Source organism: Montipora foliosa, chromosome 7 (genome assembly GCF_036669935.1).
Source record: "Montipora foliosa isolate CH-2021 chromosome 7, ASM3666993v2, whole genome shotgun sequence".
In the NCBI taxonomy this organism is placed as follows: domain Eukaryota; kingdom Metazoa; phylum Cnidaria; class Anthozoa; order Scleractinia; family Acroporidae; genus Montipora; species Montipora foliosa.
The window spans coordinates 18,014,101-18,039,282 of NC_090875.1; the positions used below are offsets into that span (position 1 = coordinate 18,014,101).

Sequence of the window (25,182 nt, forward strand, 5' to 3'; positions counted from 1 at the left end):
GATCATTTCACGTCGTCATTTAGGAGATGACGGCAAAGAAATGTACCAAAATGTAAAACGCACGTGCAGAGCGTGCAAAGCCATTGTATTTGCTCACTAAACCTATTGTTTTGTAGAGTCGTCGTTTCGTAAGCTCCCTAATATATATTTTTAGACGACGTTCTCGTAGCCGTCGCCGTTTTCCTTGCTTAAGGTCCATAACAGGGAATTTAAGAAACGGCGCTGGCTACGACTATAGGCCATGTTACAAGAGGCAATTTTTCTTGCAACTCGCAACGCAACGATGACGAATAAAAAACCTTTCAAGTTGCAGAGGGTATGTTACACGTTGGCAACTTCTTTCGCAACTTGCAACGCGTACGATAACAAACAAGATGGCGGACGCGTTAAGTCGCCGAAAGATGAGCTCTGATTGGCCCATTCTGACAAAATTGCAATGCGAGTTGCAGAGGGGATGTCACACGCAAGCAACTTGTCTCGCAACGTTGCGAAAAGTAGAGGGTCGTTCTACTTTTCTCGCAACTCGCAACGCAACAATTGCAGTTGCAAAATGGGGTGTTACACGTGAATTTTTTCTCGCAACTTGCAACGCAACGTTTGTTGCGATGCGAGTTGCAAGAAAAATTGCCTCGTGTAACATGGCCTTATGACATCGCGACAAAACAGTAATATCATTGGTTAAAAGAGCATATTAAATAATCGTGCTATCTGTGCTATGCGTGCAACATGCATGCATTTTAGCAAAGTATCTTAGGGGTCCTCTGCATAACGACGACGTGAAATCACCAAATTTGAGGTTTTGACGACAACGTAAGGATGCAACAGAGAATCTCTCATTCTCTATTTTAACTCTGAAACTACTCGTACCAATATACCAATTTCGATATATTAAAATTCAGTCCTAAACAAAAGTCATCATCTCGAGGCTCTGGGGAATAAACTCATAGAAATCCTTATATTTATTCCCCAGAGCCTCGAGATGATGCCTTTTGTTTAGGACTGAATTTTAATAATTATATCGAAATTGGTCTATTTATTTTTAGGATACTTCGCCAACATTGCAGGACGTGAACGAGACTGAATAATCGCGAAAGACTTATGAAGTTATATTTTGAGGTGACGTTTTCGTCGACCGTCGCCGTGGTAGAACTTAAATTCCCTAATCTGCCAAACAGAAGCTAATTGGTAGTTGAAACGATAACTTCTTTTGTGCCATAGTTAGGAAATTTCAATATCAAAAGAAATGTGACTTCGATGTCTGCAAACAAGAGATATCGCTATAAATAATTTTTAAAAATCTGCGTGCACATAAAAGAAGTCAAACCCTGGGCCTCTCCCATCGTTAGTTCAGATGATTACTACCCGTGAACTGCAAGAGACTTGCAAAGGCTTAGGCTATCAATTGGGCGCAACCCAGGAGTGTCAAGGTTAATAGGTTGAATTTTTACATAAACCTGCCGCAATCTTTACTTTTTCATTTTTAAACCTAAAACACATCGGTGGCATTGCCACTTTTCTCGTCTTTCTCAAGTACGGCGTGGTTTTTCTTGCACTAGCGAGTTCTACGATCATCAGAGCAGTAGCAGCAATGTTTTGTTGAGAGAGAGATGAATGAAGATCTTCCTGCGTTGCTGATCTCAGATAATTAATTAAATAAATAATTAATTAATTCGGGCGACCAACTTGGAGGGCTGGGCACCCCAGCTGAAATTATTGGGAGCTCGAAGGGCTCCCCGAAATTTTCCTTAGAGCACAGCCTTGCTTTCTGCCTATAATTAGCATGTACTGTACATGCACTTACCAGGAAAATCGGTATCAACCTCACCATCATCCTCAGCTATCAGCAAACTGCAGGACTTGACATCATTCTAAAAGAGAAATACAAAAATGCAAACAATTCAATTGAACTTTCATCAATTTAATTTTTTTCCTATAATATTAATCCTTAAGTGAAGCTATGATCTTCGCAGTTATGAACGCAATTTTTACAATTGCGTAGAGAAGCCTGAAAAATTCAGGACTTCAACGGGGTTTGAACCCGTGACCTCGCGATTCCGGTGCGACGCTCTAACCAACTGAGCTATGAAGCCACTGACGTTGGGAGCTGGTCATTTGTAGGTTCTAATGGTCCCGTGAGGAATCAATCAATGATGAAATGATATATGAAATGAATCATATGAACTGCGGATATGAAATCAAGTGAAGCTACGATCTTCGCAGTTATGAACGGAATTTCATATATCATTTCATCATTAATATTAATCCTATAATATTAATTTTATCCTTGAAAGCTTAGAGTACCTATGATGCTTATTTTTCCCTGTCCTTTTAACTTTTCGTTTAAATATCTATAGTGTCTGGAGTGTAGTACTTCAAAACAATTTCCTTCACAGTGTATCCTCACTTACAGTGCGACGCGCCTTACCATGGCCACCTAACAAAGTTTTTTTACAAATTGTCCGCCAATCAGGACGTGTGAATTTGATTGACAGTCACGCCTCCTTGCAAAGTTCGCACAGTTGTAAGTTGAACACCGTTGCATGGGTTGTTGAGTTGACGTATTTATAAGTAATTGTCAAATGTGAAAGTTTGTTGAGTGGTCGCGGTAAGGCACGTTGCACTGTAATAATAGGGAGCTTAAGCAACGACAACGGCGACGGCAACGAGAACGTCATCTCAAAGTATAAATTCGCTTTACTTTAATCACTTCGTGTCTATTTCAACCTTTTTAATACGACAGAAGTGTGGTAGTTCCTCAAAAATGACATTGGTAGGAACGGCGCTTAATTTACAGTAAGGAAGAAAATGGTAATTTATCCTCAAGTGCTGATGTTGTTCATAAAACCTCAAATTTGGCTATTTCACGTTGTAGTTTTGCTGACGACGGCAAAGAAATGGACAAAAGTGAAAAACACACGTGCAGGGTATGCAAAGCTATTGTTTATGCCCGCTGAATATGCAAATTTGTGACGTTCTCGTTGCCGTCGCCGTTGTCGTCGCTTAAGCTCCCTAATGTTAGCATTAGTACAGGTTTGAGTTCTGCTGAACAATGACCTGCAACCCTAAGCAGCCCTAAGCTGCAACCTGCCCTTTACAGTGTAAATGTACCCCCGGGGGGGGGTACTCGATATATCCCTGGGTGGGGAGGTGCGGCGCTGCTCCTCATACCATGACCCTGTTTAAGACAAAAATACATACCCTGGCTGGCCGCACGTCCCCATTAGGCCCGTATAAGGGAGTACCCCCCCCCCCCCCGGGAAATGTACACCCTCCGTGGTTTCAATAAGCACCAACAGCTGACGGAAAGTGTCTGTTACTTCACTTAAAGAATTCAGCTACTTTTTCTCTGAATTTAAGTAATTAAAGACAGATTCTTTCAAACCTAAGATTAAAATTCATTTTGACAAAGACAATAATTGGTTACTCTACTCAAACTAACCACCAACTTCAAGATATTAGGGACTTTATTTTAAAGATCTACGACGGCACCGAAGATGAAAACGTCACTACAAAATTCTAACTATGCATTATATCGATAGGTTTTCGCGCATTAGCCCATCTCATTCGTCTCACACAATGTGGGCAAAGAATCCTAAAAACTAAATTAGTATGAGCAGTTTCAAAGTATTTTATATAGAATGAGTCTGGAATGAAAGGTTCACATTTGTAAGCTACATGTACACTAACTGTAGCGTTGTCGTCAAAACCTCAAATGTGGTGATTTTACATTGTTGTTGTTGTTGTGGAGAGTATCGCAAAAATACATGCTAAAATGCGTGCCGCACGTGCAGCACGATTATTTATCCTCTTTTGACCAATGATAATTATTGTTGTTATACCTCCCAACTCAAATACGTTTTCTGATTGGAGGAGAACGTGTCACGTGTCATTGGTCAAAGCTTCATGACGCCCTAGGGCGAACAAAACTTCCTGACGCCCTAGGGCAACAACACCTTGAACTTTCCACTCACACGTGATCAGGTCGTGCACCTTTGAAACGGCGGCAAATCTGTCCGCCAGCCGACGTCAAGCAAATAATTCTTATCTGTGTATTGTTCTATTTTGAGTTGGGAGGTATAACAAAACTCGGCCTCGCCTCGGGGAACATTGAGGGTCTCGGGGAAACAAAACTCACTGTTTCCCTTGGGGCCAGTCATTAAGTGCTTATTGTTCTGTAGTGTTCTAGTTGAAAACCGCGTCGTAGATCTGTAAGTTCCTAATTATTAATGTTATTGAAACCCCATCTGAAAACTTGTTATTTATTTATTTATTCAGCCCTTTGACTCCCAAGCCGGCTTGAACCAGCCATACTTACTACTTTACTCTGTCTAACGCCAGACAATTAAATTTTTACTCGGGGGAGATGGGAGAATTCTCGACAGTTATGAAAACCCTCAACTGCATCTCAGGTTTGCATAACTGTCTCGAACTCTCCCAACTCCCCCTCGTGTTTAGACGGGGCTATGGAAACACGGAAAACGTCCTCTATTGCTTAAAGGGAAACTGCCACGAGAAGCGCATGCGCTAGCGTCTTCTGAAAACTTGAAAAGTGTTAGGTTAACTTTTTTCAAGTTGAAGCGACAAATTCAAAATGTTGTCCACTGGGGAGGGCCATGGTGGACAAAGGAGAAACTCTGGCGAATATACAGTCATGACTCACGCTTGAATCCATGATGGCGGCTAGAATTTTCCGTGGGCTTGAGAGCAAACAAACTCGAGCATGCGCAGCACATGACAGTGCCCCTTTAAATTGACAGACACCTGAAAAATTCAGGCGACTTCAACAGGATTGGAACCTATGACTTCTATGACACCGTTGCAATGCTCTACCAACTGAGCCATGAAGCCACACATACCCACACTTCAAAATCACACTTTCAAACCAAGGTAAAAAATTCAAACTGAACATCACAACTTCGAGTTCTGACTGGAATGACCTTAAGTGGTGGGTCTCTTCCTTCTCTGGTGTACAAGTACATGATCAAGCCAATGAGGTCCTGGACGCATGCAGTTCCTGAAACAACAGAAAGTAAATACATGTAAGACTTGAAAACAAAAGAAAAAAAAGCAGCTCTAAACAACTGAGGACATCTTTCTATGAATGCTCAAATTTGTACAATTTTCTCACCCAAGACTGTCACACTCATTGGCATGGCTCTTTCCTCCTAAATAGAGGAAACAGTAACAATAAATTTCCAGTTTTTATAAGAATATTTTATCATACCATCCAATCCAAAAATAAACCAGACAGAACGATATTTTATTCTGTTAGCTCTGGACGATTTTAATTCAAGACTGTATTGACTTTGTAGGGTTAAACATGAAATTGACTGAAACATTATGCACATGAAGGTCATTATCAGGATCGCAAACACGATGACCACGACCGTGATGAAACTGATGACAATTTTTGACTATGTATATCAACAATGAAAATATTAAAGGGGCTATGTCACGTTATTTTAGGGTGGTTAGGGGAACGACAACAACAACAACAATTTTATAAATTTTGCATGGTGCAACTTACAAAGTTAGAATTAACTATAACTGTTACAATAAATTAAATACATAGTCAGTAGCTGGTCACCCAAAATAACTTAAAAGGTAAACTAGTTGAGAGACCATTATTTATTGATCACACAATTTCAGTGAATCAGTAAGGTGACAATTTGCTAAATTACATGATAATAATTATTATTTTCAATACACTTTCTCTTTACAACATGTACTTTTACCGTACTATTTTATTATTGCGTCATGTTATAGAAATCTTTACTAGTTAATCATGAGAAATTCTGATAAATTATAGTAATGTGGAATTCCTTTACTGATAAATTACCGTTTCATCACAAACAAGATGATTCGAAGCAACAACGACCTTCACCCCAGCGATTTGGCAGAAACTTGAAAAATGTTGGGCCGACTTTTTTCAAGATTACCCAAATGCAATGTGTTTCATTCTTGTTCATTAATTTTTGTGTCCATCCATGCTTCTCTTTCCTTTCGCTGTATTTCTTTTATGTAGTTCAACAATTTTAAATGGTTATTGCACTGTCTGAAGAATGCCGGGTGTTGCAAGACACTGGAAACAATCTTGTCACCAGGTCCCTTCGATGCTCAGAGTGCAAACTTACCACCTCAATAGAACCTTCAACCAGATGAATTTATTCTTAGCTACATCCATGCTACTTTTTTGGCATTTGGGGCGTCACGAAAATTTACATCACTGCATGACGTAGCCCCTTTATAAGATAACGATGATTATGACAATTAAGATGATGATGGTGATAATGACATGAATATTGGTTATGACAAATGACGAACATGGTGATGTTGATGATAATGATTTTGACAAGGATGATGGAAATGACATTTGACTTGAGCATGTCAGGGCATTACTAAACCACAAAACATTGAAACAGCGAAATGAAACACCAAAACACCATGTGCATGTATGACCCCACCATACATTGAATACTAACTGAAGAAGGTTGGATTTGAGATTAAATATCGTTGTACAATGTATGTAGGCCTAATTAGGCCTAAAATGTTATTGCTTCTAATTCACTGAGATTTAGATAGGATTCAGATTCAGACTGAGATTAGGAGGGCTAAACTTTTTAGGCCTAAAACTATGTTCAGTCTCAAATCCAACCTTTGTCGGTTAGTATTCAATGTATGGTGGGTTTACATTGTTTTTTAAATTAGGCCACTCTCTAAAGGGTGCTTTCCTTCTGTCAGAACTGGCCGGCCAGACCCACCAGATGATAAATAAATCCCTCACATCCTTCTGGAGGAGTACAATGTATACAGTACATGTATATCATCCTTGAAGTGTGTTAATTTGAAGGCGTTGTAAAGTTAGTCCTTCCAAAATGCATGCCCGGTCTGGCTGGCCAGTTCTTTCAAATAGAATTAGCATCCTATGATGCTACATGTATTCACAATCCATTTACATGGGGGTAATTGTACCTCTGACTGCATGGTTAAAAATATGCTAAATTCCTTGGTGGGACATGTTCCTCGATAAGCCTGAAAGGACAAGAAAAATGATCATAATCATATTAAAGCATTTTTCGTTCTTAGAAAACAGCTCATGGCAGAGTAAGATTCCTTGTACGAAAATGCCACCAAAAACAATCTAGTTTAAAGATCACACAATCATTGTCAAGTCCCTTGTATAATTGCTCTAGAGCTGCTGAACTAGTCAAGAGTATGAAAATAATTGGAAGGTCATGTGTTTGAACCCTTTTCAAAGCAAATTTTTGCAGGTTCATTATAATAAATGCAGTGACTGTCATAATTACTTATAAATGAATACATCTTTTCAATATCCAATTCCCAATAACAATACTTGTTACACTGTACATGCACATGTAAGCCAATTAAGCAGTGACTGAATAATAATTATAAGAGTATAAAATTAATTATAATTTCAAAGCTGAATAAATCCACATGTAGCTTTTGGATAACATGACTACCGGTAATTATAATTAATTAATATTGTTAAAATTACAACGAGCTCGATCATTGCAATTCACTCCTGTATGTTCAACCTAAATGTGTTCTCCGAGATTTACAACATGACTGTTTTGAACAGTTCAGCAAGACTCATCAATTCAACAAGTAAATTTGAACATGTCACACCTCTGTTTTTAGATCTTGTCTTGCTTCCTGTTGAACAGAGAATTATCTTCAAGATCGCTCTGATTACATTCAAAGCTCTTCATGATTCTGCTCCCAGAACTTTTACATCACTGAGCTTACATGTACATGTATTTAAGGCCTTATAAGCCTGACAGGACACTAACTAAGATCGTCTAGTCATAATCTACTTGCTGTACCGGGCAGATTTAATCTTAAAATGTATGGTGGTCACTCCGGACCTTTACAGTTGCCGCTCCGACCATATGGAACAGCCTTCCATTAGAATTACGAACATGTGTATACATGTACATGTATGTTTCAACTTTTAAGTCTTACTAAAGTTAAGACTTGGCTATTCAAAGAAGCTTTTAGTTAGGACTTCTAGACTTCTTATTTATTTATCATTAGGATTGTTTTTAATTTTAGTTTTTCATAAATTTTTGTAAAGTGCCATTGGACCACTGGGAAATGGTGCTATAGAAATTTCTTCTTCTTCTTCTTCTTCTTCTTCTTCTTCTTCTTCTTATTATTATTATTATTATTATTATTATTATTATTATTATTATTATTATTATTATTGAATAATTGTAATTAATTATAACTAATTATTACATTTACCTCTCCATCAAATTTAGAGAACTCAAGGAAAGGGTTGTTTGGTTTGTTGAAAGATTCTTCCAGCTGCCGGCTTAGCTGAGAGACTGCGACAGTTTTACTCTTTTCTTGTTTTACTTCACGCTTGTCAAACACGTCCAATAAATCATCTGCTGTTGAATAAAGCAACAAGGGAGCACTTATGTCCGGAAATGGACGCAGTTACAAATTAAAATAACTACAAATTTCACAAAAGTGTGCAACCTTTGAGCAATTTTAACAAAAACTGACAGATCTACAAAAAATTTAAGGGAGTCAGCCAGCTCCACCCATTCATGACTAGCAAAACAGGTTCTGTAACAACCTCACCAGTCAATTTGCCATTTCGCTGTCCCTCCTTCCAGGAAACTGTCTTGCATTTAACTTCTGCATTCCTAACAATGTCATAAGATAAAGGTACTACGAATGTTATTGCTCAAAAATAATGAAAAAAATAATTTACATGTAATAAGAAATCAGTTTAATTACTAATCTGAATTGCACTTTGAAGCACACCATAATTTTCTACATCTTGACAAATTAGATTCTGACTCCACCAACACGAGACATTCAATGTGAATATACATGTACATGTACATGTAGTTTATTCAGGATGAGTCAGTCAGTCCTCTGAGGAAAAGGTAGATACATCCTTGAGGAAACGACGACTCCTGATGACTGACTGACTTAGAATGACACAAATCACCACCAAAAGCCTATTAAAATGGTCGGAAACTAAGCTATGAGCACCTGCGCATCTCCACACCATGCAGTCAGAATAATATTTTTATTAATTTCTCACTAATTTATTCCCATGTCACTAAGCCCCCATCAGAAATTATATGTTCTAATATCCTATGTTGACAGTATAATGGCCAAAGGTGACCCAGGAGGAAATTAAGAAATAACACATCGACAAAGTTTAAATAATTTTCATATTGATTGTACCTGAAACATACACCTGACAATTATTTACAGCTGCAGTATTACTCCCCATTGAGCTTGTGTTAAAAGAGGTACTATGATCAAAAAATCACTTCCTTTTTTTCCTTCACATTTTGAAAGTGTGCTTGTTAAACACCTCCCTCGCAAAATTTTGAGCTTTGATTTTTACAGTGCAGACCAGAAATAAGCGTCCTACGCAGACGCAAAAAGCACGCACGTTTGTTGCGCACACGCGTTTTTATCTAAGGTTGTTTATGTTTACGTAGAATGTAAGTTTTGGATTTTATGGTCAGCCATTAATCATGCTCAAAAGTGACCAACTGGACCTCAGAGGGTTGGATCTAAGGAAAAGTGACATCACTCACTCAAAAGCTTAAGACTTTAGCATGCAAACACAGTAAACAAAAGAAAGATGTAAGATTTTGCATAACTGCTTTAATATTGATTGTACTGTATTTAACTGTTACTGGTAAACTGGGATCTCAACAAATGTAGCCAACTTCATGTACAGTGTAATTAGGACCTTACTTAAGGCAGCTCTTTGATGCAACTTCTTTAAGAGCAAAGAGCAACCAAAAATACAGGAGGGAGTTCCTTCTTAACACATTTATACAAATCATTATTCTATCAAGTTGTCCAATACCTTTCTCTTCTACTGCGATCACCTTTTTCTTGTGACTTAGGATTCCTCAGGTCTGGGCTGACGGCAATGTCGAATGACTGGGGATAGCTTGGGAAGTCTAGAATGTCCCTGTATAAAGTACATGTAGTAATACAATGTAATTAATAATTGTACATGTTCTTCCCTAATCTAAGCTGATATAAAAAATCCAAAATTAGAGTGCCGTTTCATTGCAAAAAAGTATTATATTTTCTCTCTCTCTTTCTAACAGCTTTAACCCATCGACTCCTGGGGCTTCCCCATTGACGAGTAAAATCATCTGGCATTAGACAGAGTAAAATATTACGCGTGGCCAGTTTAGGGGTGAATGGGTTAATGGGACATACATGTAGTTTTTCAGTGAGTGATCAAAGTAACAACTCCATCAATTCCACTTCAGGACTTCCACTATTAACAGCCAGCATCAAGATAGAAACTGCTCCCATGAATGAAAAATCCTGATTCTCCGGGCAGCCAACTAAGCTCCCACACAGCAAGAGAGATACTGTAATGCACAATGTACATGTACAATGTAGGCACATATCACACTGATAAAACCAGTGGAAAAAGGGTCGGAGAGAAGGGGAAATACAACGTAACCACTAAAAATACTCCGCAAACATGCTCTTTCCTCTACACAACTCCAATGCTATATACACAGTAGTAACTGTTGCACCCTACAGCAAACAAGTCCAGGAAATTACAGCACGTGCACCAAACTAACAATGCCACTGACCACAACTGGCAATCAGTGCTCCTGTTGTTAACTCTGTTAAGTTAAAGTTCACTGCAGAATTAATTTTAGGACATTTAGATCATTCACTGGAGAGGTAATGTTTTCAACATTCCTTTAGTATGATAAGTTCCATTGTGACAAAAATGTCCTTGTAATACACGTACATGTATGCATGTATAATGAGTGTTATGTTATCAATCGTGTGAGTTATATTTTTACGTACATTTACTAACTTAATTCCACTTTTCTTTCTCAGAGACATAATTATAATAAAAATGATCTCTTCATTTAATTTCAAGGTATTAAATAAAGCTGGTGTCTTAAAGTTGTCATTCAAATTTTTTCTTGGTTTACAGTGCAACGCACCTTACCGTGGCCACCTAACAAAGTTTCTTACAAATTATCCGCCAATAAGGGTGTGCAAATTTGATTGGCAGTCACTCCTCCTTGCAAAGTTGGTACGGTTGTAAGTTGAACACCATACTGCATGAGTTGACAGTTCAGTTTTGTTTTTTTCAGTCCAATATTCATTATGATTATCATACTGTAATCTGAGAACAAGAAAAATCAAATTTGAACTGGTTTAAAACAAAAAAATATTTTGAACCAGGAGAAAATTTGAACTAAAACAATCATGTGTATGTCTCACTTGGCTAGGATATTTGCTTAAATCAGAGCACAGCCACATCACAGGTTTACCACTAACATACTTAGAGTGCCTTCTTTTTGTCAGAACTGGCTGGCCAGACCTGTCAGTTTGCAAAGAAAATGCAACAGTTTGAAGGAACGCTTGCATGATGATCCCTTGCATTCTTCTGGAGGAGAATATGTCATCCTCGAAGTGTGTTTATTTGAAGATGTTGTAGAGATAGTCCTTCCATATGCCCGGTCTCAGTGGCCGGTCAGTTTTGTCAAATGGAAAGCGTCCTTAGAGTAAGTGCGCTCCACACCACTATATTTACATGTAGTATTCTGTATTGAGTTAACCACTTACCTATCCATGGAGTATCTTCCAATGAGGAGCTTGCGATGTTTAATTGCCTTCTCGTTTTCTATTTCTTCGTTCATGATCACTTGTTCACACATGCCTTAAATTGGATAATAATTATTATATTTGCATAAGCTGGATTAACTACAACTGTTGATTAAATGTTATTCTTAAAATGACGTATTAATTATTTATAAAACTACCACTGATTCAAGGGTCTTTTCCTTTTATTTATAGGCATTTAGCTCTTGACTTGGGCAAAGGGGTCAACTTTTTTCTCAATAAAATTGAATTGGCTGGCCTGAGGGTGATCCTCCATGCAAAGTCCCTGATGAATAGATCCAGTAAACACTGATCAATATTGAACGCTAACTGTAGAGTTTGGACAATGTGTGAGCCACCGCTGCGTGTCATGCGAGCCAAGATGGCGAGTTAACATGCGAATCACACGGTCGTTGAAAGGTAACCATGTTAAAATGGGTGCTTAGACTTAAAAACAGTGTATTAGCGCTATTTGAAATGGGTGCTTAGGCTTAAACGCGAAATTTGCATAGCTCGTATGACTCGCTGGCTCGCAGATTGTCCAGCCCGTGAACTGTAAAGGTAGAGCCTAAGGAAGCTATTTTTAGTCTCGTTGCTGCCTGCAAAGAATGCAGCCAGGACGACACTGGAGCGACCCTTACTAACCCCACCCCCAACCAGGTGTAGACGTTGCCTTTGGATGTTACAGTATTTTTCAAAAGTTAACCATAAAAATAGAGGGTCAGGATTTCTTCTAACCCTAAAAGACTTAACAAAAAACAGGAATGCTCACCTGTATCATCTGTTATGACACAAGAATGGCGAATGTGAGCTATGATGAAATCGGGATCATCCAAGAATGCCATCGCCCAAGATTTCAAATTGAATCGACGTTGCGTTACCACAAGCTAAGAGAAGAAATTCCTCAGTAAGGCTCTGAGATGTAAGTGGTCAAATTTTAGGAGACTATAAGGTTCAGTTTAACCAAACAATGAAGCTTAAATGCCTCATAAAATTTAAATTCATGCGAGCTTGATTGGTTTTCGTTTATAATATTTGATTTTCCATTCTACCCACCTACTGTGTCTTCGCTTCATGCAAGCAACAAAAGAACTCATTTCACTGCACTCAATGGTGTGGATGAAGTACAATGGCCAGCTCTTTCTCTTTGAGAAAACACTCCAAAACGTTACTTGCAGGAATGGCTACCATCGCCGCCATGTTTGTTTGTCTTCAGAAAATAAATACTTCGTATATGGGAACATATACTGTTCCCCTTGGTTACAGGCTTGGTTACTTTTACAATATTAAAGTGAATGGTGAATGAGGGTGAGTCTTTTTGATTTCACAAAAAAAAGTTGCCTGGATTGTCGTAACTGACGTCAATATTACTCATTTTATTATTTCATCCATATCTTTCAATCGTTACTTCCTGGTTAAATTTTTAAGTAGTGTAATCCAGTCTGTAGGCTATGAAAAATTATTTGATAGCTAACTGTTAAGAACGACATTCTTTGATCTGTTTGTCGTTATAGAGCGTGAAATATAGATGTTAATATAGTTTCCGGGTAACACGTGAGTGCAGAAAAGGTGTAGTGCAGTGCCAGTGCATTATTAACAAACCAAGCATTCTGTGGCCAAATCGAGCCCCGGATGGCGCAGTTTTTGCCTGATTAAAGACGGTGCTTACGTTTGCCCCGGTGTATTATTATGCGGGAAGTGTAGATCTTAACAAGTGTTATTGAAATCGAAAAAGAAAAGTGGAGTATAAACCACGCATTTTTCAAAGATAATTCTGGAACTTTATGGTTTATAATTATGGTTGTGAATCTTGGACCATGACCAAAACTCTTGTGAAGAAAGGAGATGGGACGTACACTCGCATGCTAAGACGGGTGAAAAGCGTCTCCTGGAGAGCGCACATGTCCAACGAACAACTATATGGACCAATCCCCAAGTTATCTGCCACCATCAAGAGAAGACGGCTCACACTCGCTGGACACGTCTCTCGTCACAATGAACCTGCTGGTTCACTGATTTTTTGGTCGCCAGAAGAACCTCGTAGAAGAGGACGTCCAAATACTACACTAAAAGACGTCCTGAAAAGCGACACCGGGCTTAACAACGACGAAATGAGAGCAGCAATGGCAGACAGATTGATCTGGAAGAGGAATTTCATCATGTCACCGAACTGAAGTTCGGATGCACCTACTTAACTACTACTACTAATTCTGGAACAATATTTGTAAAAGCTTTAAAATACAAAGCCATGTAAATTGTATGGCATTCTTTCTCAAATTGAAGCTTAATTATCTCTGAAAAATGCATGGCTACCCCCAATTTTCTTTTTGGATACCAAGAGTACTTACTAAGATCTACTTTCTCTGCATAGTTTTAAACCACACAAAAATATCCCTGTAGTAGTAAGCATCACCTATAGGAAACCGGAGTATCTCAAGATGCGCAGAACGTATGCGCAATAACAATAATAGTCACCATCCTTAATTGCAGTAATCTCACCTCAAAAAATTTTCATGTATATTATTAACAAGTAATCTCATATTTTTTTCTGTGTGCAATCTGGAACAAATTGCGGTCCGACTTTTCTACAAAACACTGTGTCCTCTTTAACCCAATTCCCTCTGTGGGAATTTTCCATGTAATTTGCCCGGCTGTAGTTCCAAATACATTCCATAAACACTGCAAATATTATCTGAGATAAAACTCTAATGGAAGTCTTGCATGCAAAACAAATGTTAAGTGCGAAAAATACTTGTATAACAGTCATGAAAAACCACCGAAACCAAAATCAAAGCCTAAAAGATTACCGGTACATGTGCTCTAAAACATGACCAAATATAGCCATAGCAATTTTTTGGATGAGTCACATTTCTGAACTACGAACTGTTGCCTTACAAATGGTGTCTGACACTAATGCAGACTGCAGACCACGCACTGCCAACTAACTCAAAATCAAAGTTGTCGAAAGCTAACCATTTTAAAATGGATGCTTTTACTTACAAATTGTACATGTATTAATAAAATAATACTGTATATCAGCACTATTTGAAATGGGTGCTTAGACTTCAATCCTTTTTATCAGCACAATTTTTAGGCAGTCTGCAGTTGGCATACCCCTTTTACAAACTGTAGAACCTGTGACACCCCTGATAGAGGCACTTTATATAGATTTTACTCTCTCTAAGGTCAGACAAATTTGCTCATCAACTGCGAAAGCCTCAGGCATTAAAGGGTTAAGCCAGTCTTGAATCCCATTTGTGCCCTCAAATTTAGGTTTTTCAGAAAACATCTCTCGTTCCTTGGATGACACAATAATGCAAAAACTACATGTAGTTTCCTTTGATAGGGAGAAAGCTGAGTTTGATTTTATTTTAATTACAGTGTGACCTTGCAAGCACGATGGATGCAGATGACATTGGTCAGGCAAGTCAAAACAGCTGCCGCAAGCTTGTGCTTCACCTTGATGTAAATAACACAGTTTTCATTGGTGATTCTATTACAAAGTCTGTGACTCCTGAAGAGACTTTGAATGAGTACCTATCTGAGGTAGCTTGGGGAATAGTCGACGAAAAGGGAGATTGGAAGAGTTCTGGTGAAATATCTGTCAAACCACCAGATTGCAACTCAATCTCGTACTACAAATTTGCAAGAACTAAGTTCGGAGGGAAGCCAAGAAGTGACTTTAAAAATCACATTAGAATGTTCACTGAAAATGAGCCTGGGAGGCCATTTAGGAAATATTTTGACCAAATGATTGGTGCTCTAGAATTTCCTGGGGACATCAAAGGAAGAAATGGGATTCAGATGCCTTCATTTAGAGACAAGAAAGGAGTGCCTCATCACAATATCGTGCCATCCTTTTACATGCTTTTGGAACATTTGCGTAAAAGTCAAAGGGACTTTGCTATTTTTTACCGTACTTTTGGCAACGATGGTCAGGTTGTGATACAGGCAACAATGGATTTTCTTGCACAAAGGCACGCGATGTTGCAAAATCCACAGGACACCCATGGAAGTGGTGATCCTGTGAACAGTCAGAGATACAAAGTTCACTTCACAAGGGGTGAAATAAGTAGGTCTAGCAGTCAAATTAGAATGAGATGTCCAGAGGACCACCTGGAGTTGTCAAATTTATGGGATATATACGAATACTTCACTGATACAAAAGGCATCAAGTTATTTGTTGAGGATTACGAGTGGTGGAAGTTACAAAATTTCAATTCTTTGGCAGCAAAGCCCTTGCTGATTAATCCCGCTGATGATTCAGTGCATCACATCATGTTTGATGACAACTTTCGTTCTTTGGAACCTGAGGATAGCATCATTAATCTTTTGCTAGCTGAGAGTGGGAACTTTAACAGTGTAGATCCAGCAAGGTTTGAAGATGTTTGTGTAGTGAAGGCCGATCTTTACCAGAGCATTTGTAACAGAAATTATTTCATTGAGAAGATTCAACTCTGTGAAAGGAACTACAGCACATTTATCACAGAAAGGAAAAACTGAATTTGGGGTTCAAACTGATTTGTCATGGGCACACTAAGCCTTCTCTCCCAAGGTCCCCTTGAGAAATCTCTCTGGAGGGACTTTCTCTTAATGATTGATTTTCCAGGTTTGCAGTTTTACAGCAAAAGTACCTGGGGGAAAGCAAACTTTAACCAGTAGTTTTCATAATCAATGCTTAATGGCTAGGAACATGCACATCAGCCTCGTATGGCAGGGAGTGGGGACATAGGGGAATTTTGCAGTATGTCAAATGCTGATCACCAAAGGCTGCATCGTTGGCTTTATCTAGGGTAATAGACCATTTTACAGTTGTGTGCTTAGGTACCTGGCTTGTGAATGAAAGTGAGGCTGGAGTTGACCTTGGTTTGATAGAAACCTCACTGCTTTTCTTATGTTAATGATATTGTTGTCATGCTAATAAGTAGGAATTTACATAAGAAAAGCTGTGAGGTTTCTATCAAAGCAAGGTCAACTCCAGCCTCACTTTCATTCAAAGGCCAGGTAACTAAGCACACAACTGTAAAATGGTCTATTAGGTCTGAGCACAGATTATGTAAAATAGCTTTCAGTTCTTACAGCAATTGATTTCTAAAACTTAGATAAAATTTTAATTCAAAGCAAATCTTTGCAAAATTAATAGTGATTTTATGTTAAATATGTATTGTTCTAAATAGGGGAGTTGAGGTTAGGGTTGGAGTGACCAAAAATATGTGAGATGTGTTGTGTAAATGGGCGCCATGGGAAAAATATTTTAAATATCGAAATTTCCTTAAAAAATTTTGTTTTTTGATGCCTTGTGAATAACATTGTGCAGTGATTTTGCTCGTGCTGTCGCATCCGATACCCGATAAATTCAATAGAAGCACCCTCGACGGTTTCACGTCTTACCGGCACCGATCCTAACACTTACCAAAAGGAAAACTCGTTTAAACAATATTTTTATCGTAAACGACATTTATTATATGACTAGCTCCGTGAGCGGGCAAGATGAACCAAATCGCGCGCTGTGATTGGCTACCCGAGCGGGCAAGATGGAGCGATACTGCCCGCTCGGGATTTCTCGCTTCGTCCCGCAAGATCAAAGATCATTTTTTGGTGTTTTAAGTCATATAATAAATCCTTTATTGATTAAGCTTGTTCGGTCAAGATGGCTGGATATTGGCCTCGTTCTTTTTTGGCGTGTTTATGGACCTCGGCTTCGTCTCGGTCCATAAACACGCAAAAAAAGAACTTGGCCAATACCCAGCCATCTTGACCTCACGCTTGGTCAATAACCCATATTTATTGAGCTTTCTTCTGATGTATAGTTTGTTAGGATTTTATTAAAACTAACGCGCGTACGAATCTTTTCCAGAAAGACATCTGCGAAGGTCGGAAGTAACCTTAACTGGTGACCCAGGGTTTTCATTTGTCTACTTTGGGCGGGAATTTTGTTATTGATCCGGTCCGAGTTTTGTCGATCCGATCCGGTCCGGTCCGGTCCGGTTCTGGTTTTGCCAACGGCCGCTTTAGCTTGATTGCGATCGTATTATATTCTTCACTCTCTTTGGACAATTTGAAACACTTGGCCAATGAGATTGCAGAATGTAATATGATCGCCATCAAGCTGTAACGGCAGTAACAACACATGTAGCTGAACGCATGGGAAGATTATAGAAAGCCGAACATTATTTGAAATTTATCCGCCAAAAATCGCTGTGTGGTCCCGGAGCGGAGTTGATGTGATAGGAAAATTATCTGGCTTAAAGGCTGTGGTGTTTTTATGGCGAGTCGGACCGTTGCTTTGTGATGCAAAAGCAATTTGCATTCGCCGTGAGTCACCACAGGCACCCAAGCTCGTTATACGATTTATAATCTTTGTATGGGAAAATTAACTTTGAGCTTATAAATGCTAAAATAAGCTGTAAATATAGAAATAAACTTCACTTACCTCTACGCAAAGTTGTCCTCGTCTTTTCTGTGCAATGGGAGGACAAACTTGTGTCCATTATAGACGGGTTTGTGGCTTTCGAATTTTTACGATGCCGTTAGTTGTCATTTCCCCTCACAAAGAGAAGAAAGGCTGGTGACTTGCGGCGATCTCGTCCCACAAATTGCTCTCGTATCACAAAGCAACGGTCCGAATCACCATAAAAACACCACAGCCTTAAGGCCAGATAAATTTCCTATCACATCAACTAAACTCCGGGACCGCACAGCGATTTTTGGCGGATAAATTTCAAATAATGTTCGGCTTTCTATAATCTTCCCATGCGTTTAGCCAGATTTGTGGCTACGGCCGTTACAGCTTGATGCCGATCATATTACATTCTGCACTCTGATTGGACAATTCAAAACACTTGGCCGTACGTTGGGGTAAGTGAAGTTTATTTCTACATTTACAGCTTATTTTAGCGTTTATAAGCTCAAAGTTAATTTTTCTATACAAAGGCTATAAATCGTATGACGAGCTTGGGCTGCCTGTGGAGTCAGCAGCCTTTCCTCTGGAAATAGGGAGCTTACGAAACAAAACGGCGATGGCAACGACGACGCTACAAAACAATAGGTTTAGTGAGCAAAAACAATGGCTCTGCACGCTCTGCGCGTGCGTTTTACATTTTGGTCAGTTTTATTTGCCGTCATCTCCTAAAGGACGACATGAAATGACCAAATTTAAGGTTCTGTGGAGGACATTAGCACATGACGATGGATTTTCAGTTCTCTCTCTACGCTTCCAACTCACTCATACCAGTTTAATTGCTCGACAGTTACTACACATTTTTAACGCAAAACGACATAAAATAGTTTCGTAGTGATATGAATAAAGTTAACTCGTATTTTTAAATGAAGTCCTCGTAGCCGTCGTCGTCCTCGTTTCGTAAGCTCCCTAATGACAACTAACGAAATCGTAAGAATTCGAAAGCCACAAACCTGGCTAAAACGGACACAGTTTGTCCTCCGAATGCACAGGAAAGACGAGGACAACTGTACGTAGAGGGAAGTGAAGTTTATTTCTACATTTACAGCTTATTTTAGCATTTATAAGCTCAACGTTAATTTTCCCATACAAAGTCTGTAAATCGTATACCTAGCTTAGGTTGCCTGTGGCCAAACCGCTCTCGATACTACCGAGCAGTCCACCTCAGATCTCATTTATGAAAACGTTTCTCGAATCCCTCTAAACCCAAGCAATTTTTGACGTTTTCGACAAAATGGAAGTTGACAGTTCATTTTATCCCAAGCAAGTATCAAAAATTATGCGACCATATCTTGGTCACCATCCCGTGGAAACTGGGTGTCACGTCCACCACCCCGTTCAAGGATAACGTAGATCGGGAAAACAGGGAAACATTTTATTGAAAGATCATCTTATTAAAATCGTCATACGGGTCAATTCACTGTACCGATTTAACTGTCACGCTGATGTCTACAAGAATACCTGGTTTGAGGTAAAAGCAGCTATTATATAATTAATGATTAAACCACTGCAAAAACCGTGTACGATCAAAACTTGCTCTACGTTGGATCAAAATAGATCGTGACCACACCATAAAAAACTTTAAGAAGTAGAAAATATCCTGCAAAGGTTGGTCAAGACAACGTGAACATAGGCGTTGTTGCTTGCAATATTTCGGCTGGCCAACACCAGCCTTCTTCAGGTTTAATAAACCTGAAGAAGGCTGGTGTTGGCCAGCCGAAATATTGCAAGCAACAACGCCTATGTTCACGTTGTCTTGACCAACCTTTGCAGGATATTTTCTACTTCATATAATTAATATAAAAGACCACAAAATGTTTCCAGCCTCGCTGGAACGGTGCCTCAAAAAGCACGAATTGTATCAATTATTACACAAAGCTTTGTTTTTAACAAATAAATCAAAAAACCGAAAGGTCTAGGTGCTCGCTAATTAACTACCTACCACAACCTTCCACAACCCACGTAATTTGACGGATGACAGGTGTCATTCATTCAAGATATGGGACTCTTCATTCTTTTAACCAATGAAATGAAAGAACTTGGCACCGGGTGCAAAATTCCCGCCTTTTTCACCTTGTCATGTTTTTTCGTCTCGAAAATTGAGAAAACTGCTTTTTCACCTTGTCATGTTTTTTCGTCTCGAAAATTGAGAAAACTGCTTTTTGGCCAGAAAATAATTCAACGAAGAACTAAAACAGAAGCTGCAAACAATTCAAGACGAAGAGTAGCCGTTAAAAACAATAATGTTACTTCATGGTAAGAAATTCTCGACAAAATTCTTGCAAATGCGCTTCGCGCCGCCGAGTGCGTTGTTGCTGTGATTTTTAATTAACTTAATGCTACTTGAGTCAAAATAAGTCTCATTTTTATTTTTTGGCGTTTTATTTAAATCAGGAGGAAGCTTTTTCACCATGAACAAGAACTCGTGGGACAATAAGGGCCAACTGAAGTGTTAAAAGTTACAAAAACAAGGCCAACTCTTGTGGCAAGAAGAAAAACAACAGCAACTCTTCGCGTGGACAGTCGCTTGTTAAATGGCAAACTGAGAGTTTCTTAAATTGAACTAAGGTAAATTTGGTTTCAATTAATTTGATTGACCCTGAGGATATTTTTACGCTTCTGTAATATTTTAACTCGACACTTAGCGAACTTGAACGTTCTCGCTGTTTCTGAGGCGTGATCCGTGAACATTACTTCAATGTGTTGTATTTATAAGAAACCAAAACTGCAGCTTCAAAAAGGGTTAAATGCTATCTTTCAAGTAGTTCAGGAAGAATTATCTGAGCGTTTTTTCTGTCTTTGAGTTTCGAGAAATAACGTAGATTAAAATTTTCATTCACTTTGGCGGCACTGGGTCAAGGTCTTCCCGCTTTTTCTACCGTCAAGTACTCGAAGGAAAATTTAATATTTACTTAAAACTTTGCTAAGTCAGAGAAGTAATTTATGTTTACATTTCTGAATCCTGGAACAAGATTATTCGTGAGTTTTTCCCTTCACTTGTCTTAAAGCTGGAAGCTGGAGTTAACCTCGTCTTCATGATTTGCGGGTGAGGTTAACATCTTTTTCCTGAAAACAAAACGTTAAATTACAAATTGAAGAATGCTCATTTTTAATCGAAAGATCTTATTATTCGAGAGCTCGTAGGTTTTCTGAATATTGTTTCGAATAATGCGCCAATCAAAGCGAAACTTCAACATTTTAAGCGTGTTTTTGTTGTCCGGAACAATTTATTGAATTGAACTTTAAGCGAATGAAGGTGTGTTAAGTTGGTTGTCATTTGCCGCGGCATTGAACGAGAATCCCTCAATAAGTTTCCCCTTTATGTGATAAACATGTAAGTTAAGGATTAATTTCACTTGTATTTTCAAAGTTTCCAAATTGCTCTTGTTGCTTCGCGACTCGCTCAATTTGGTGAAAACTTTAAAAATACAAGTGAAATTAATCCTTAATAGTCATTGGGTCCATGCGATTAAAAAATTGTCAAGTACTTGTGAAGAATTTAAATTTCGTGGCTGGTATGACGCGGCGTTTCGTCTCGGCCAAGAAACTAATCAGATACTTTTCGAATTCCAGCAAACTCGTTGAGCATCGCGCTCAAAGTCCCGTTCGCGAAGTCAAGATGTTAGCAGTTTGGCCTTCTATCACAGAAGGATTCCCAACCGCAAAGTTCACGAGTTATATGCAATAAAAAATTGTCCATGCGATTACATATACTAATCAGTTTGAGAACACGAAAGCAGGTCGCTCACTTAAAATTGAAATTAATTCTCACGAGTCTTTTACTGCTATTTTCAACCTCACTATTCTAAGCGTTATTTCTCGCAAATGATTCATATGGCATTTTATTGCACCATTCCCCTTAAACAGAATTGGTTAGGTTTTCTTCTCTCTCGAAAATAAAACATGTCAAAAATGAGTGATAAAAAGGCATTTAAATCGTCTCTTCCCTTGCGGTCTAGTTTTTTTTTTTTTTACTTCAAGGACAAGATTCTTACTGTAAATGTCCCATGTGTTTACTCAAGCTTGTTTCTGGCGGGTATAAAACACAGGTCACATTCCAAAGACAAAAACCGGTAAACAACACCAAAAGTGTCTCCTAGCCCTAACCACTCTACAAAAATGTAGTTTAACGCCCAAGGGAAACGTTTGGCTTAGTTGTTCATCACTGGGGCAGAGACTTCTAGTCTTGACCTGTGGAATGTGACCTGTGTTTTAGAGCCACCTTTTTTTTCTGCCCAGTAAAATAGAACCATTTCATTTACAGTACCTTCTTGTACACATCTCAGTGACTTGTATGACCTGATGCATCGCCTCTCCAAGCTTCCATGAATGATGACAGCAAGTTCCATTGACCACGTCCCGTCAAAGACCTGTATGGTCTTGGTATCGTACCCATTTTACCTTTGTTTATTAATTGGGGATGGGATATGTTAAAGGGTGGATGTAACTAAGGTGGCTCAAACTAGTTTCAACACTTTCAAGAGACCCTGTCATGAGAAGGATTGAAACTACTACACTTAATCACGTAACAGCAATGTTATGGTATCATGTAAAACGTCAATGGCCCAATTTCGATATATTAAAATTCAGTCCAAAACAAAAGGCATCGTCCAAGGTGAGTGCTTAATTCTCCTTTGTTGTTCTTCGCATTTAAGCACAAATACTCTCAATAGCCAGAACTCTTTTCTCTTGATATTAAGTGTAAATGATAAAACTCAAACCCAGGCTCTCTCAATATAAAAGTAGAGATCCTGGAATGAGTGTCAAGATCTTACTCGATGTAAATCCAGGCATCTCTGACAGTGTTCCACATAAGAGTCGGGTCTCGGGTCAATAACCCGACAAGAAGGCTTCCTGACCCATCAGATGAAATGTAAATATTCAGTTGAATATTACAACAAAATGTCTGGGTCACCCGTCAAATGGTATAAATGACCCCCCACTTGAAAAAATTAACTGGAACGCTGCTCTGAGCTAAGTACGTTACTTACTCGTAAAGATGCTGAATCATAATTCACTGTTTCTTATAACTGAGACATTTTTTTCATGGATCTATAAAACCGTTTTTTCCATGAGTTCAAGTTGAACACATTATAGCCATCTTTGAACATAAAATCACTCTGTACACAGAGAAATGAAAAAGAAAGCTTTTATTCTGATGTATTCTATAGATTGTAACAAATATCACCAACGGATTACCTTGTTTGATGCTCTCATACTCTGCCTTATTCCAAAAGGAACATGATGCATTACTCTTGAAAGTTATACACTACAAGTCAGCACTTAATCCTTTCAATGAACTCCAGTATCTTTCGAATCTTGCTCATTTAAAATGAATATCATCCTCTGCCATCTTGAATAACATGTGAGAGACCAAACTGGAAACTAGTGAGCCCTTTTCGTTTTGGTCAGCAGTCAGCAGTAACCAGTCTACCTAGGTACTTCATGTATCCGTCATTATAGTGTATTTAAATTCAAGTATATAGATGATGCATGGGCGTTTATGTATGTATACCCTTATATACCCTTGTATACCCATTTATACCCCTATATACCCATGTATACCCTGTATACCCATGCATATCCATGTATACTCCTATATACCCATGTAAACCCTATACCCCATGTATACTCTTATATACCCCTATACTCCCATGTATACCCTTGTATACCGCTATATACACTTATATACCCATGTAGACCCCTATATACTCATGTATACCCTTATATACTCCTGTATACCCTTGTAAACCCCTGTATACCCCTCCATACCCATGCACACCCATATTTACCCCTATATACCTATGTATACCTTTATATACCCCTATATACCCATGTTTAACCTTATATACCCCTATATATTCCTATATACCCATGTGTACCCTTATATACCCTTTTATTAAATTCTCAACTTCTGATCATGCATTTCTCGTGTCCTGATTGGTTCACTCAATCTCGGTTATCAGCTCATATACTTTAGTTTGACCTTATATGATAAATGATTGCGATTGTGTAGTTTTTTCACTATTCCTTTCCAATTTTGGCCCCGGCAAGGCCAGGCCAGGCCAGCCTGGCCCGGTGGCTACGGCTTCCCCAGTTTGTTATCCTTTGGCCAACCCGACCAAACCCTGGCTCACCCTGGCTTTCAGGCCAGGTTTGACTCTGGCCTACACCGGTCTCGCCGGGCTCCTGATGTAAGGGACCTGAAATTTTCATATGCTTTTACCAGCTTTGTATGATGACTTACTCACTACGAATATTTTAGTTCTGTCCGGTGTTGTAGTCCCATGGCTTCTTTTAGGTCAGGCTGATAGTATTTTTAGCTACTTTTGTTAATAAGTAATTTTAACATGTTTTCGATTCCGGCCTGTCAATATGATACAAGTAGCTCAACACTGATAGCAACAAGTCTCGTTTATTTTCTCCAACTCATTTTCTTTTCCCCGCAGTAGGTGTTTTGGGTGAGAGGGGTGGGTAAACTATAATTATCCCTGCAGGGTTTTGGCCGCTACCGAAGAGGCAACCAAGAAGCCCCCGCGTAAAAAGGAAAAATTTGTATATTAATATGTAAATTAATAGATATTGTATAGCGGATGTTTTCAACCGAGCGCGCAAGGTTGTCTCGGTATTGCTTAACAGGGCGAACAAGGTGGTATCGGTATTGTTCACCTAGTTGGCGAGGTGTTCTGAATCACTCACTGACTTGAGCACGAAGGAGAAAATCATAAGGACCATGGATAGTCTGTGAAAGGTTCAGCATGGCGAGTGAAGGTGATTAACTTTCGAATATTTACAGCGATTCCGGGATCAAATTAAACACGCTACATTTGTGGCCAAATTTATTCAATTAATGTGTTTAGCTTTATAGCGCATTATTCAGCAAACTAGTGCGACTTCCAGCAGAGTTGGCGTACCGTAAAGACGTGCCTCGATATAAATAGATTTTTCAGGAACAAATCATAAACAGTGGCGATGATTTGTCACTGGCACAAATCAAATCAGACTGAAAAGAGGCGACAGACTCGACCACAAATTTAAACTAATAGATGCAGCTTCAGAAAGAAAAAGTA

The 25,182-nt window shown here is 38.8% G+C and overlaps 2 protein-coding genes across 3 annotated transcripts in view; one reads left to right on the forward strand and one right to left on the reverse strand.

Moving 5' to 3' along the window:
* LOC138010971 (target of rapamycin complex 2 subunit MAPKAP1-like) overlaps positions 1-12,866 on the reverse strand; it is a 25,302-nt gene extending 12,436 nt beyond the window's left edge. Inside the window, exons 1-10 of one of the 2 annotated variants that reach the window (XM_068857994.1) lie at positions 12,709-12,866; positions 12,425-12,539; positions 11,617-11,710; positions 9,869-9,976; positions 8,611-8,675; positions 8,266-8,411; positions 6,973-7,032; positions 5,129-5,165; positions 4,938-5,014; positions 1,802-1,868 (exon numbers count right to left, since the gene is read on the reverse strand). In XM_068857994.1, the coding sequence (XP_068714095.1) occupies positions 1,802-1,868; positions 4,938-5,014; positions 5,129-5,165; positions 6,973-7,032; positions 8,266-8,411; positions 8,611-8,675; positions 9,869-9,976; positions 11,617-11,710; positions 12,425-12,497 (727 nt within the window). In that variant the 5' untranslated portion in view covers positions 12,498-12,539; positions 12,709-12,866. Of the gene's footprint in view, positions 1-1,801; positions 1,869-4,937; positions 5,015-5,128; positions 5,166-6,972; positions 7,033-8,265; positions 8,415-8,610; positions 8,676-9,868; positions 9,977-11,616; positions 11,711-12,424; positions 12,540-12,708 lie in introns of both variants that reach the window. The other variant, XM_068857993.1, reaches the window with a different exon arrangement.
* Positions 12,867-14,764: 1,898 nt separating this feature from the next.
* Positions 14,765-18,090, forward strand: LOC138010358 (uncharacterized). Its single transcript, XM_068857279.1, has one exon. The coding sequence runs from the start codon at positions 15,052-15,054 to the stop codon at positions 16,153-16,155; it is 1,104 nt and encodes a 367-aa protein (XP_068713380.1). The 5' UTR covers positions 14,765-15,051; the 3' UTR covers positions 16,156-18,090.
* Positions 18,091-25,182: the final 7,092 nt, after the last annotated feature.